General features: G+C 36.1%; 1 protein-coding gene and 1 long non-coding RNA gene across 2 annotated transcripts in view; one reads left to right on the top strand and one right to left on the bottom strand.

Annotated features, from left to right (window-relative positions):
- The window catches only part of LOC311081506 (uncharacterized protein), a 58,475-nt gene that overhangs the window by 7,361 nt on the left and 34,539 nt on the right, over positions 1–16,575 (top strand). The window contains exons 4-6 of the mRNA XM_084112056.1: positions 14,255–14,331; positions 14,426–15,089; positions 15,535–15,690. Coding sequence (XP_083968182.1) covers positions 14,255–14,331; positions 14,426–15,089; positions 15,535–15,690 — 897 coding nt within the window. The remainder of the gene's footprint in view (positions 1–14,254; positions 14,332–14,425; positions 15,090–15,534; positions 15,691–16,575) is intronic.
- Positions 2,134–7,964, bottom strand: LOC311087669. The gene is made up of 2 exons (XR_014607345.1): positions 2,715–7,964; positions 2,134–2,673 (listed from the first exon to the last, which is right to left on the bottom strand). It is a non-coding gene; the product is annotated as an uncharacterized lncRNA (long non-coding RNA).

The following is a 16,575-nucleotide window of genomic DNA, read 5'->3' on the forward strand; positions in this document are numbered from 1 at the left end:
ACTTGTTTTGTAGGGATGGGGGTATTTGAATGCATCACCAAAATTATAATAAAAATACTTATTAAAAAGACTGACAATTATCTCAAATTATGTTAGAATAAAAGATTCCATAACAGCAGTGGAAATCACAAATCAATTTTATGTTTGATTACTTCATATTATAACAGACAATATTACACAACTGAACCATATTTTACAGTTGACATTTACATTAGACAACACCTTTATTCCTGGAGTGACAACAACTATCAGTGGTAAGTTTTAAATAAAACTTGTTTCATATTTAGCACGACAATTTGTTCTACAGTCTCGTGCTACAAGAGTAAGGGAAAAATGCACTTAGATCTAATTGATTTGGACTCATATACAGGCATTGTGGGTAATGATAGAGTGGACAAATTAGCAAAACAAGCTGCTTTTATATACTTATTTTTAATATATTTATTTATACATCATTCAAAATAAAGTTGGTGCTGTGAGGAATAGGGGAGCGAATTGAGATATAAGATAATATATCGAATAGGAGGACACAAATATAGCACCAACTGGTTTTTGTGATTATTGTCAGGTTTTAGAAACTATGGAACATGCTTCTTTTCTTTTTTTTTTGCAGACAATATGAAGAAGAGAGGAAAAACATGACTGAGTAACTGAAAAGTGGGACAGGGACAGGAATGCTGATTTGCGTGTGAATGAACAAGGCAGAAGATGGCAGTAGTGCAACGCCTTTGAATAGAAGCTGCCATTACATGACAAAGAAGAAGAAGAAGAAGAGGAAGTAACTTGTAATGTCATTCCTACCTTTTGCTATTGTTTTTTTTAGAAAACGAAATGCTGGTCACTTCGATCAATTCAGAACTGAAACTTATCTCGAATTAACCTTTTCTATTAGGTAAGTTATTCTATTATATATATTAACTTAACTTTGATGTTAACTTATGTACATTACTGTGAAGTCAACACATTTTCTGTAGTTTTCTAAAGGTGCGGTAACGTTCAGCTTTAAGACTGAATCACTCCCTTTTTTCTTCTCATTATCCTACATGTCGTTCTGTATAATCACATAGCGTCCTCTTTTTCTTTGTCTGCGTGGAAAGTTTTAAGACAGAGGCTTAGTCATAATTTTGCTAAAATTTTCAAGGTAGACTTTGGGACGCCTGTTTTACTTTGAATAGGTCGTTATTATTCCTGTCTGATCGTGAAAATAAACGTTTGGGACTAAGCATGCTGGATCGCCGAGAAAATCGGACAAATGTGGTCAGAGGCAGGGGCGTTTCTAGGTTTTAAAAACATCAGGGGCTGAGCCCGAAACATCAGGGGCTGGGGGTGGGTTACAAGATAACATGATTCGATAAAGAGAACAATATATATTGTAGGTCTATATGCAGGGGGCAGCCACACCTGCCCACATTACCCCACAGACACGCGCATTGAAATGTGAGGTAGTTAGGGGGGTTCGGGGGCATGCTCCCCCGAGAAAATTTGGATTTCTTGGCCCTACATATGTGCATTTTAAGGTGTTTGAAGGCCAAAAAAAATTGGATAACAATAGCTTTAAAAGCATGTAAGTGGGCAGTAGCATAAATTATTTGTCAAGCAGATAACAGATTCTTAAACATGAGAATAAGGATAAATGTTGAAATGAATGATCCACAGTACAAAATGGAAATGCAGAACGTTTCTGCTTATTGTTGACACAATCACATATTCCAAACAGGAATGGCCTTAAATGAGAAATCTTTCAAGGATTATTTTGCATAGATGTTAGGCTACATTTCAATCAAACACCAGTGCAATCTGTTGTTTGTTTATTTTATAAATATTTATACTTATATTTTGCTTTTAGTTTCTGTAATTAGCAAAGAACATCTGTGTTAAATAGGAATACATTGTAATAATGTTAATCAAGCTGCCTAAATCACACGACTGTGCAGCAGTTCACACTCACAATAAAAATACAATATAATTTAAAACAAAGGAAATAAAGAAAACAATCATTATACAAAGGAAATAATATTACAGATCTAGACAAATTGGGTTGCTTATAGTTAAAAGAATGTCAAGAACGATCATTTAGGCTAGATGTATTTTTCACATTTTTGGTCACTAATTTTTTTTTTATGACACGAGTCAGTTTTGATGACTTTGCAATATTGATAAAATGTTAGAATATTAATAATGAAAAATGACGCAGCTTTAATCTCCCTTTTGGTTATTTCAATACTTAATTGACGACAGAACACAACGTTACATGCTCGTAGTTTCTTTTGCGTGATACAGGGCGCGCCGCATTTGCGCTTGATATTGAAGAGTGCACGCTGCGAGCACACGGCTGATACGACAGGAAAGTTCGTTTTTCTGAGTTTTACTGACATAGCCTGACAACATCTGGTCTGACAGAGGACTGTGCGGCGGTGCTGACTGCGTTATTTATTCTTTTTTTTTTTAATTGTTGTGAGATTGTTTGCTGTTGCGCAAATCCTGGAGATATTCTAGGATCTAATCACTCACGTGGTGCGTCTGCAGAGACAGATTTCAACAATCACTAATCAGAGACAGCAGCAAAGCCAAAGCACAATGAAATAAGGCAACTTATGATTTCGGGGGTTTACATAGGCTATTGTCCAGTTTCATATTTGTCAGTCAACTTTTCAAAAAACATTCGGGGCTACACTCAAAACATTCGGGGCTACACTCAAAACATTCGGGGCTACACTCAAAACATTCGGGGCTACACTCAAAACATTCGGGGCTACACTCAAAACATTCGGGGCTGAAGCCCCGGCTGACGACGCCTCTGGTCAGAGGGAAACCTAATATAACGTGTTTAAAAGCATCCGCCATCCCATACACCTACAAAACATTTTGAAAGCACGGACAACCCTATTTTTGTATGGCCATCACATAAAAAAAGATTTAAATCCTTAGGCTGGGGCGTGCAAAATAATAAAATGTTCTCCCTTGAACTGCACCTTTACTTCCATTTTACTTTTCGTTCTCTTCATTTTCCCTGATATCTCTCTGTCTCTCACTTGTGTGTGTGTTTACTACTTTCAATAATTTTCTTGTAACTGTCAGTTTTTCATCTACATGTCTCCACCATGTTTCAAAACATCAACATCATTGTAATTTGTTTGCACATAATATACATTTTAGTTAAATTTAAAGTATACATTATGACAATCTGTTAGTTTTATGAAATTGAATTAATACTCAAGAGTCGAGACTATAACAAAACTATATTTTCTAAATAGCCTAAATGCCAAAATTAGTACAATAACAACTGGGTGGATGACATGACATGCAATTCTACCTGTCTATGATGTCATATACTAATAAAATTGGGTATTGTTAAAATATACTTTTATGTTGTTCCTCTGACAAGATATTATTACGGCATACCATAGCTGTAGTTGGTGTATAAAGACCTCTACTTCAAATTTGTATCCAAACATCAAAATTGTCATATGGTTTACAGATTTAGAACAGAATTAGGCATTTTTAATGGACACAGAAAGTGTTGATGTCTGTGCATGATTTTAAAGTTCTGGCCAAATACATTTTGTCCGTAAAATGGGTGTCATATGGTGTGACACTGCAATCTATATTTTGAATGGGCAATAATTTGGACATCATTATGATGAAGAGGTCCACACTCAACCATAAAGTTGCAGTGCTATCTCTGGAGTGGTTTGGAAGGTCAAGAGGTGAGTTCTGACTTTTTTATTTTTAATTAAAAAGCTCTGTATCTGATATGCTCACTAGTGATCTATGTTTTGTCTTATGGTGTGACATTATTAACATAAAAATTAGACACCTTTTTAAAATTGTACTTATTAATTATTAAAAATCATTGCTGCCATGTGGCAATGTACATGCTAAGTATAAGCTAGATGTTTTTAGTTAACCAAGAGATTAGCTTAACTGAACAAAACGTCATATGGTGTGAACGTTTTTTCAAGTCACACCGTGTGATACATTTGTTACACAATATTACATACACCTTTTTAATGATAAATAAATAAATATTAAAAAGATATTGAATTAATTTAATGGTGAACATTAAATTACCCATACAATTAATGTATTCCTTTTTGATTTTATACTTAATTGAACCATGTTTCGCGTATTTGCCATGCTTTGCATATTAAAAGATGCCTTTTTTTTTTTTTTTTTTTGTCAGGCAGAAATGTCAAGTAAAGAGGACACAAACATACAGGGAAGAGACCCAATGCTGACCATGCAAGGAGAGAGGAGGTCCTGAGGGAAAGGAGGAACAAGTAAAGAGATCATGCCGGTTCACACAGAACAGACACCTTCTGTAGGGATTGGAATCTGATCTAAAGTATTAACTGTCCATTAGAGTTGGGGTACTCGAACTCGGACTCGGACTCGAGTCCAATTTTGAATGAACTCGGGACTTGTCACGCACTCGGGTGAATTTGTACTCGGACTTGTCACGAACTCGGACATTTTAGACTCGGAAAATTTGCCGAGTAGGCCTACAGTCGAGTCCGGGCACTGGAGGACACAATATTTTATTATTCAAAAACGAAACGAAGCTAACGTTAGTGTTGTTTCAGCGTTGAGCATTGTAGCCAATCACAGACATGTATATTACGCGCATGAACGCAGTGGCAAAGCAGAGGCGTTTTAGTCACCATGCGGAGAATTCACTCAAAATGTTCAGAATCAGCGCAAGCTTTATCCTTTCGCAAATGATTTGTTAAATAGCAAATTTAATTTGCGGCAAATCTCCTCATAAACAACAAAGTCTAGACGCGATGTAAATAAGAGATTCACTGCAGTGCGGGCAACTTCAGTGTTTATGATGAGAGTTTCAGTGAGAGTGCAGAACGCGGTAAAGGCGGGCATACACTGTGCAATTTTTGTCCGATTTTGAGCCGAATTCTGACTCGTGCGACTCTTTTTCGGGTCGGGCCGATTTTCAACTTTGTCGTGCGTCGTTTGTCGTGCAGTGTTCGTGCAGTGTACAGGGGGAAACGAGAGGCGATTAACCTCTCACGACCGGCAATCGGATGGTCGGATGAATTTCTGGCATGTTAGAAATTTTGGTCGCTCTTCGTTACTATATCGCACAGTTGAAGCAGAGCTACGAGCCGATAGCCCTAAACTCAGTGTTTTTTCCCTCACTGTGCCTGCGCGAAAACAGTTTCATCTGCAGAAAAAAAAAAAAAAAAAAAGGGAGATCTTTAAGTTCTGTAGTTCAAAGCTACAAATTACTGTTGCTTACCTCCAGTTCGTGTTGCAAAATGGATTAACCATTACCCACTTCTTCCAAGCGATGTACACTTTGCCTCTTTTATTGTTAAAAAATGTTTTTGAAATAAAGCTGTTTTTAATTTTCATTGATGAATTATTGCAGTGTTCGGACATATTATAGACTGTTAATAATTAATTATATGTATATAATTCATTGTAATCGACCTAAATGTTTTAGACAATTTTTAATGAGGAGAAGTAAGCTTCTATGTAATATTTTATTATCCTCATGGTTGGTTATGCGGTGATGCGCTATGAAATTGTTGCGTGGCAATTTAATTATAATAGCCTATCACTTTAATAATAAAAGTAGCCTTCCCTAATAATAATAATAATAATAATAATACAATAATACTAGCCTACTAATAATTTAATTGGAAATGCTAAATCTTCTTGATATTGATAGCTGATGCTTGTTTTGACAATATCTCTGGATAGGCTGATATCGTCCATAGGCGCTACCCGGCACGAGGATTTATCGCGCTGATTCGCGCATATTTCACACGTATAGTGTGAGCAGTGAAGTCGCAGCTCGACGTTCGGACCGTACAGTGTGAGCACATAAATCCTGAGCTTTGGCTTTACATCGCATGCGATCTACTCGTTCAGTGTGAGTAGGTTCCTTGCTGAAATCGCACAGACATCGCACAGTGTATGCCCGCCTTTAGTAGCCTAGTGATGGCTTAAAGGGAGCGCTATTGACGATCTAAATAATAGTTTTGTTTTTCATGCTTCTAGAGGACCAGTGGTTACATTCACACTGTAAAGTTTGAGGAGTGATAACTGCATTTAAATGTGGGAGTGAAACCGCTAAATTATTGTCCTGTGAGTCATGAAATTGCAATGATTTGACATAGTAACCATAGCAACATGAGAACGTGATAACCATTGCAACATTTTGGGGTCTAATAATGTTATGATTTTTGTTACATTATACTTTAGTAATAAGTTTACATACACCTTGCAGAACTTCTAAAATGTTATTTTATTTATTTTTTAATAATACGGATCATAAAAACGTTTTTTTGTATTTTTTTTATACTGCCCTGAAAAAGCTTTTTCACATTACAGATGTTTAAGTAGCCTAGGCTATAGCCTAGTCCACAAGACAAAATACAAACACAAATTACATAAGATATGAATGATCCACAACTGTTTTTTTAAAAAAATTTTTTTTTTTTTTTTTTTTTATAATGGTTGTTCATGAATCCCTTTGTCCCGAACAGTTAAACTGCCCAATGGTCTTCAGAAAAATCCTCCAGCTCCTGCACATTCTTTGCTTTTCCAGCATCTTCTGCATATTTGACTCTTTACTAGCAGTGATTGTATGATTTTGAGATCCATCTTTTCACACTGGGATTCATACACAACTACTGGTATTACAAACACTGAAAACATTCAGTGATGCACAAGAAGGAAACATCCATTCAGAGCCAGGGCATGTAAATTGGTGTAAATTGTTCATATTTTGTTTAAAAATTCATTAATTAATTTAATACTGCCCTTCAGAGGCTAAATACGATATTAACATAAAAGAAAATAAGAAAAATGTACATATCACTATCTTCTTGATCAAACGTTTACCCCTGGCTCTTAATGCATCGTGTTGCATATTCTTGAGCATTACCTTGCAGATTCTGAATAATGTGACCAATCATAAAGCAGATATCCACCATTTTTGTCTGACAAACAAACCAAATCAAAACTAAAAGGTGTGTATTGACATCTTTTTGCATTTCTAATGTTCATTCACGTTTAAATCGTGCTATAACTAAAATAGATGATCAGTTCACATGCTGCTTGAACTAAAGCGCCACAAAATGGTATTTATTGTTTGAATTTCACAAAATTACTCAATTTTAAAGCTGAGAATTTATTTTATACCAAAAGGAACCTGCTCTGTATTGTCTGTTGGCGCATTGTCAGTATCCTCTTTGCTCCGCAATAATTTTTTCACTGTGTGAGAACATGATGTGTGGAGTGAGAGCGGAATGGCTTGTCAGACGTAGCAACAGTAACTAAGAGGGGCGGGTCTTTGTGAAAGATCAATTTCAAATCATTGAAATCTTTGTGGACTCGGCCGGACTCGACTCGGACTCGGATGTTAAGGACTCGGACTCAAGTCCGACTCGGACCCATTTGTACTTGGACTTGGACTCAGACTTGATTGGTAAGGACTTGGACTTGACTCGGACTCGACAAAGGTGGACTCGGACCCAACACTACTGTCCATACTGAGAATCGCAACTGTTCATATCCAGATTTGTGTCAGATTTGATATCTGATTGGAGCAAAGATCTCTGACAGTGAAGGTTGGTAATTGTTTTTCTTATCCAGCACCTATCACCAGTGGGGTTCCACAAGGGTCCATTTTGGGCCCTGTCTTGTTTTCATTATATTTGCTTCCCTTGGGAATGATTTTTTTAAAATATGGTATTTCTTACCATCTATTTGCCTTTAAGACCTAATTGTTATGTTTCTTGTGCAACACTCCGTAGGTTTCTGTTTTTTCGTAGGTTGTTTTTGTTTGTTTTTATTTTTTATTATTGCTTTATGTACTTGGGATGTGCAGCACTTTGTAGTTACTGTGAAGCCTGTAAAGTGTTCTATAAATAAATAAATACAATAGAATGTGTGACCCGTGTGGTCTTCTGTAATATCTGCATTGGTTTCTATGGGTACACGCCAAAAAAAAAAAAAAAAACAGCAACGTGGAGGGATTTGCAATAGAGATGTTGTTTTGTCTTATATACAACATGAAAGTAGCTGTGTTTCCATTACCCTTCAAATTGAGCTAATTGAAATTTGGAATTGAAAATACGCCCAATGGAAACGCGTCAATTTTGAAAAATTATATCGGTGCATCATTAAAAGCGAGCGAATGTGTGACTATTCTTTTTAACTCTTTACTGAAAATAATGCCAGAGTCCGTAGAATAAAATCAAATGTTTACAATTTATTATGTCATGTAAATGTATCATGTCAATTACATAATCAATTCAAAGATAATCGATACAAAACATCAAATGCTCTGGAATAAAGAGAAGAGATGCAAACCTTGACATTAGGAAATACATGATGCTGAGAGTCCCGGCGGCTCTCAGCATTCACGGGCTGATCTGAAGTGCAGAATGCCCCTGATCCTCCAGTTTCATTTCATTATATGGACATAAACTTCTTTCACATGGAAACATCTGCTAACAATGGGAATTTGCATTCAGAGGTTACACCTTTTGGGGGTATGAGACCATTTGTCTAGAGGCAGTCTTCCTTTGTGTGCCAGTCATCTCTAAACTCTTAAAAACCTTATTACCTTTTGTTTTACTTCTTTGGGAATGAGACCTTTGTACCAGTCGCACTGAGACATTTCAAATGATACCAAACATGTGTAATACTGTATGATAATTATTCACATTAACCTTATAGATTCTTGGGTGAATTTTGGTGATCTCAGAGTCAGCAGGGAGTGGGGGAAGAGGGGAAGAAATGTAGATTAGGATTGTTTAGGTGAGACTTGCGTCTCGAATGATGGTGCTAGTTTCACAAGAGAGAGTTCAAATGTTAATTTCCAGAGAGGTCCTTTGTCCTCTCAGGGAGTGGTCGTTCCTCAAGTAGACTGCCTGGCATTTATCTAATTTCTCAAGTCTTACAAGTGTGACACTATAACATTTGGTGTGACATTCAGAATTGTGACAAATTTTGACTTTTTAGTTATAAATCATGAAAAAAGTAAATGGAAAACAAAACAAACAGTATCAGCAAGAGTCACAAGTATTTTGATAGACTTATAAGTTGGTTTATCATAATTAATCTAAAATACCTGGAAAGGCTGAGGAGAGATGTCTTACTTTATGGAGGGATTATTGGGTCAGATTTAAAACTAAAAGTCTAAAACTAAAAGTCTAAATTTGAAACTAAAAGTCTAAGTCGAAAATGAATTTGGTATTTAGGATTGGGCATTTGGTATTTAGGATTGGGCATTTTGTATTTAGGATTGGCCATTTGGTCATTTAGGATTTAGTATTGGGCATTTAGGGATTTAGGATTGGGAATTTGGTATTTAGGATTGGGCATTTAATCATTTAGCCATTTAGGATTTAGGATTGGGAATTTGGGGATTTAGGATTGGGCATTTGAGGATTGAGGATTGAGGAGTGTATGCAAATAAGGAGGCGTGGCCCAAATACTGGAGGCTGGGTTTGAAATGGCTGGTGTGCAGAGGCACCTTATGGACAGCAGAGGGAGCTCCCAGCGCTAAGGAGCACTGTAATGAAACCAAACAGAGCAAGTGAGCAGGGCTGGAGCTACTGTACTTTATGTAAGGGATAATGTATAGCGAATAACAACCCCGACAGGCTGAACTTGAATCAGCCTGTCTTTGGGGTTGTTCTTCGCTATAACAACCGCCTCACTTATTACATGGCTACCTACAAAATACATAAATAATTTGACACAAAATATTGATTTAAAAAGGAGTTTATTGATTTAAAAACGATTGTATTGCTTCCGCTAAAGAAAATAGTCCGTTCCGCGTCCATAGCAACGCTCTGTTTTTCATGGCAACGGTGTGTTACTACGCAGCGGTCTGTTATCAAGAAATAACAGACAGCATTCTACATCGGAATTCAACCAAGCCAAGTAAAAAAAAAAAATATACAGTGCTATGCATAAGTGAATACACCCATGCTAAAGTTGACTAAAAAGAGGAATAAAAAATCATATTTTGGAAATTGAACTTAATGCCTTAATTTAAAAAATTAGGAAAAATCCAACCTTTAAGGACACCAATTTTCTTTGTGAATGAATAATGCATCGTAAATAAATAAATGTTCTTCCTTAAAATACATGGTGCATAAGTGAGTACACCCCTATGTTAAATTCCCATAGAGGCAGGCAGATTTTTATTTTTAAGTATTTTTTTTTTTTTTTTTTTTTTTAGGATACTATGCATCCTGATAAAGTTCCCTTGGCCTTTGGAATTAAAATAGCCCCACATCATCACATAGCCTTCACCATACCTAGAGATTGGCATGGTTTTATTTCAGTTAGCCTAAAAGCTAGTTTGATTTGCATTGAGAGATGATCTTATGGAAAGTACCCCATGACAATCTCTAGGTATGGTGAATGCTATGTGATGATGTGGGGCTATTTTAATTCCAAAGGCCAAGGGAACTTTATCAGGATGCATAGTATCCTAAAAAAAAAAAAAAAAAAAATACTTAAAAATAAAAATCTGCCTGCCTCTATGGGAATTTAACATAGGGGTGTACTCACTTATGCACCATGTATTTTAAGGAAGAACATTTATTTATTTACGATACATTATTCATTCACAAAGAAAATTGGTGTCCTTAAAGGTTGGATTTTTCCTCATTTTTTAAATTAAGGCATTAAGTTCAATTTCCAACATATGATTTTTTATTCCTCTTTTTAGTCAACTTTAGCATGGGTGTATTCACTTATGCATTGCACTGTATATATATATATATATATATATATATATTAATGCAACGCATCAGAAAAAACAAGGTTAGGAAACAGTAACTGTACGTTCACAACGCCGCCGACTTGAGCTGCAAAGAAGCTCTGGCCGCCCTGTCAAGGACGCTTGTCAAAAAGTACGGGGAAGCTTGTTGACGCTTGTTGACAATGACAACGGTTGTTGATAGTGATCTATTGTACACAGTGATATTGATCTATTGTACACAGTGATATTGTGAAAGCCGTGGCAAGAGACAAGCAGCTTCTTTATTACTATACCTTTGTGCTTCTATTACAACTTCTGCTTAAACAGGTGGTTCCTATCATTATCGGATTAATTGCACAGTTTAACCATAGTGAAAGTTTATCATTTGCATGTCAGTTTAACAAGGGCGCGCTTGACAGGGCATTATATGAGAACGAGCAGAGAGAGAGAGAGAGCCCCGGCCGCGCGCGCGCACTCACTATTAATAATAATAATAATAGTTATTCTCGTCGTCAGACCGATAGCACTCCTTTCACTGGTGACTTTGTGTGTGAGGCCACATAAATGTTACAACGCTGTCATTAAGTTGAAGTTATCACATTGTAAAGTACAGTACTCGCTCCAGCCCTGCTCACTCACTCTGTTTGGTTTCATTACAGTGCTCCTTAGCACTGGGAGCTCCCTCTGCTGTCCATAAGGTGCCTCTGCACACCAGCCATTTCAAACCCAGCCTCCAGTATTTGGGCCACGCCTCCTTATTTGCATACAATCCTCAATCCTCAAATGCCCAATCCTAAATTCCCAATCGGATAAATGATTAAATGCCCAATCCTAAATACCAAATTCCCAATCCTAAATCCCTAAATACCCAATCCTAAATCCTAAATGACCAAATGCCCAATCCTAAATACAAAATGCCCAATCCTAAATACCAAATGCCCAATCCTAAATACCAAATTCATTTTCGACTTAGACTTTTAGTTTCAAATTTAGACTTTTAGTTTTCGTTTAAGACTTTTAGTTTTAGACTTTTAGTTTTAAATCTGACCCAATAATCCCTCCATATTACTTTGCATGATGATTTAGAAAAATAATACAAAATCTAACGAATCTGCACAAAAAAAAAAAAAAATCCTAAGATAGTAATGATAAAGATTTATGGTGAAGTTACTTTGGGGGAGTATATCCCATTTTCATTTTATATAGAATAACTTTTGTCACCATATGACAATTTTAGGCACGAATTCAACATTTTGGTGAATAAATCCAATTTCCATTACAAAATCTAAAAGACCACATATATTTTTGGAAATTCAAGTGTCAATACAACACAACTATTTTTTAAGCCTAATATTTGAATAATAAAAAAAAAAGCCAATCACCCAACTACATCATGAAGATATCTTTATAGAAAAATCCTAATACTGAACATGTTCTTGCATTATCATCATGTTTTTCCCTTACCAAAATGAACTGGTTTTATCATAATAAAAACGGATAGTAACCTAGGGGTGTGCGATATCACGATTTTTGATCATGGACGATTAATGCCTGGTTCAGATTACACAATTTTTTTGTCTATTACGATAGTCACTGTGTCAGATTGTGATTTTTGACTCCTATAATCTTGTCGTGTCTTGGACAAGAAAAATGTCAGACTACACGTTGCTTCCTGACCAATCATCGCGTAATGTCATCGAGAAGGTGGAACTAGCGACTGACTTCTGTAATCGAACGTAAACAAACAATTTCTAAAGCAGCGTGTTTTGTACTGTCTTTCTTGTGTTCAGAAAAATACAAAACAAGAAAGAAAACCCAACCATAGACGCACACACTCACACAATATTTTCTCTCTTTATTCTGTCATGGTAGTCCCTCAATGAAACATCATACAGGCAGGAGTACTTTCATAACTCGTCTCTCTTTGTTTTGCCATGTTTAAAAGCTGTGTACGGAAAAGCTTATGCGATCTTATTGGTCAACATGTGACCAAACCCATCATGGAGGACAGAAAAAAAATAAACATGCTAAAATAAACATGCTTTCTGTCGTGAGGCATCGCTGCTGCGGCGTTGGTTGTCGTACACTATAGCTGCGTTTCCACAGCAGGAACTTTCCCCAGGAACTAGAGATTTTGTGGTGGTAAGTTACTCAGTGTGTGGGTAAAAATTTCCCCTCCAAAAGTCCCTGCTGGCGAGGTAGTACTTTTTCAAAGTTCAGGAACTTTAGGAAGTGGGACTTTGGTGCTGAACATGCTGATTGGTTCTTGAGTTCATGTCACATTTTGATTTAATCCTGGGACAAATTGTTCTGGGTAATTTTGGTGGAAAATTTTGCCTTATGAAACACTATACGAGATGAAACGATTGATTTTTACCTCCCGATGCCCATTGTTATTTACGAATCCCCACGACACCCTACGTCAAAGTGATCATGCCAAAATCGTGTAATCTGAACCAGACATAAAATGTCACCACGATCTGCTTTTGAAGAAGTATAGTAGTAGTATCGTGTTACAGTGCATTCTATCAGTTGCACTTTTTTATTTTATATTTTGTTACCTTGCAAGGCTTTGTTTTTAAAATATGGACATTAGTTTGGATGTACTGCTCAGTCACTTGCAAAATAGTCAAACCAACATGAAAAAGTATTGAGATAAAATCTTGAATCATGATTTTCCTGAAAAAAATCAGGATATGATATTTTTGCCATATCGCCCACCCGTATGTAACCACGTTTTTTTGGTGGATTAATTACAATTTGTCCGCACTAGATCACTCTAAACCTATTATAAAACGATGTGAATATTTGTTTGCTAAATTACTACTGTAACTTTACTATAGATAATAATGTCCTTAGCATACAGTATTTTGAGTGATGATAGTAATGGGGTGCTACTGTTATTTGCTAGCAGTTGAGGTAAACAAAGACAAAATTAGCCTATTTTACAATTACAGATGAAATTGACCTGCACTTTGTCACACAAGACGTAGCTGTTGAATCTGGGATTGTCTGTGGACGACGGGTCACTGTTTATGACACACCAGGTTATTTAACTCACACATGAGTGAACATAGACACATTTAAGTCTATAATAAGGATATTATGAATCAATTTATATTTAATTCATACTGTGAAGACTGTACAACGGTTTATTTTTACATTTGATTATTTAATTTTGGTAGTATTTCTTACATGCCTTAAATAAACCTATACTACTCTACCTGAAAAACGTAGTTTATGTAGTTTGTATATTTTTCTATTACATTGTCCTATTGTTTGTAATTTGCTTCTTTGTTCCTATTTTTAATGTAAAAAAATACAATAAAATTGCCTGCCTTGCACACGTTCACATTTAATTCAGTAGGATTTTCTTTTCTTCTAGACCTATTAAACTGTCTACTGCAGTCAAAGAAGTAACACAAAACTGTAAACTACAATCAAAATGCACATATCAAATCAAAATTTGATTTAAAATAATAATAATAATAATGATTGAATCAGATACAATGAAACACCAAAAAAAGACAGATCAGCGCAAGATACCTTCAGCCACTCTATTTGATACAGTCTCTGAGCCAGTAGGTCCTTACGGAAGCATTCTCACGTACTATATGTACTGAAGGAAATGTCTGTGAGATTTTTGATAAATGTGTGTTCATTTTTGTCTTGCAGCACTTTTTAGCTTTATGCCACATCTTGGAAATGGCAGAAATGATTGGAGGTCTGAATTTGGAAGAAATGATTGGAGGTCTGAGTTTGCAAGAAATGAATAAAGTTCTGAATTTGGTGTTACTGGGAAAAATAGGATCTGGGAAGAGCGCATCAGGAAACACAATCCTGGGACGACAAGCTTTTGAATCAAAGGAAAGTTTCACTTCTGTCACACAAGATGTAGCTGTTGAATCTGGGATTGTCTGTGGACAACGGGTCACTGTTTATGACACACCAGGATTATTTAACTCACACATGAGTGAAGAGGAGATTCAGCAGATTTATGCTAATGTTCTTCAGAGATGTGAATCAGGTCCCTGTGTGTTTCTGCTGGTCATCAGAGCTGACAGATTCACTGAAGAAGAAATACAAACTGTGGAGAAGATTGAGAAGCTGCTGGGAGAAGAGCGCTTGAAGAAAACCTGGATTCTCTTCACTGGAAGAGATGAACTGGAGGAAGAAAACACAACTATAAAAGAGTTCATTAAGCTGTCTGAACCACTGAAGAACCTCATTCAGAAATATAACCAGAGATACCATGTGTTCAACAACAAGAAGAGAGAACCTAATGGACAAGTTCAAGAGCTGCTTACAAAAATATATGCAACATACCCTGACACAATAGGTGAGTGAGTCGTTATTATACAAAATATTATAAATATTTGGGAAAAATATTCTTTGTAATACATTGGTGACTAACTGATGAGAGTCTGCTCTCACTGACTGTCTTTAGAGATTCAAACGCAGCGTCACAGCGAGAAAGAGTTACAGAGAGAGAGATAACTGTATTATAATGTTTAATCATTACAGTTTGGTTTATTATCATCTTTTCTCCTGCATGACATGATAAATGCTCTGCACACTTTTTTTCCCCAAAATCTAGTGTTTAAGTTATTTACAGATGTGGCTAGAATAAAACATTTATTGTTATTGAATGTAATGTGTCTGGAAAAAGTTGAAATGTTTATTTCACTCACTAAGACTGTAACAGCTGAATCTCTGTCCAACTGCAGTGAGTAAAGTGAGTGTTGATAAATGCTTTTCAATTTGCTTTATATCTTTTTATACAGAAAAAGCTCAACTGAAGCAGAGTCTAGAATTTACTCCTGTCTCCACAATTCCTGCGACAATGCGTTGGATCAGTTCTGAGAGTTCTGAGATGACTAGGATGGGTTGGAGGATGCCTCTGATGATTCGGAAGAAAATTGCGGTACCGGCATGTGAAGGTAGTGTTAAAATACTCCATTCTCTTCACTCGTGGAGATCTGCTAGAAAGTTTGATATTTGAACTTGTAGTGGCGATTTGTCCTCAACTTAAATCAAAAAAGAAATCAAAATAAAATAAACAAACTCAAAATCAAACGGCCACTGAGGCACTGCTGGGATTGCATCTTATCACAATAAGTCCAATGTCCAGGCAAGCGTATCGTTCATGCGGTTTATTTCCATTTAAGCAAGCATACAAATGACGTCTGCAGTCTCTCTTTCCCTGGTAAAAAACCAACAACCTTTCCCAGTGCCTGCCTGTGCTAAGTGTAATCACCAATATATACCTGCCAATAGGTGCTCAGTACAATCAAGATAAAAGTCCCCAAAAAGATACTCAAATTAACTAAAATAATAACATTAACATTCTGTGTCTACATCAATAAAATAATCATGCAAATTATTTAAGGAGAAACAAAATAAAGTAAATATTTGCTTCCAAAAATATGAGATGGAAGGAAAAAATATATTTCCATGCTTTTGCATTCTCTCGTAGTTATACAATCCATATTCTTCACATCACATCTTGTGATGTGACTATCACGATATTGATTCTAAAAAGATATATCGTGCAGACCTAAGTTCACCTATTCCTTATTCAAGAACACAATGGTGAAATGCAGAGATCAAACTAGCTGAATTACAATAACCAGCGCTGAATCAAAATCATGTCATGAAAATGAATAACACATTCTACGGAGCGCCAGAAGGAACTTTGTCAGGCTTGCTGCGGTAGTGCGCGTGAATGCGAATTCGCATTCAAAAGCGATTTCAATACTGCACATATTGATAGGATTAATTGCTAAGTTTAACCATAATAGAGTAAAAGTTTGTCATTTGCACGT

The sequence above is a fragment of the Abramis brama genome (assembly GCF_963993115.1).
Source record: "Abramis brama genome assembly, chromosome: 1".
In the NCBI taxonomy this organism is placed as follows: domain Eukaryota; kingdom Metazoa; phylum Chordata; class Actinopteri; order Cypriniformes; family Leuciscidae; genus Abramis; species Abramis brama.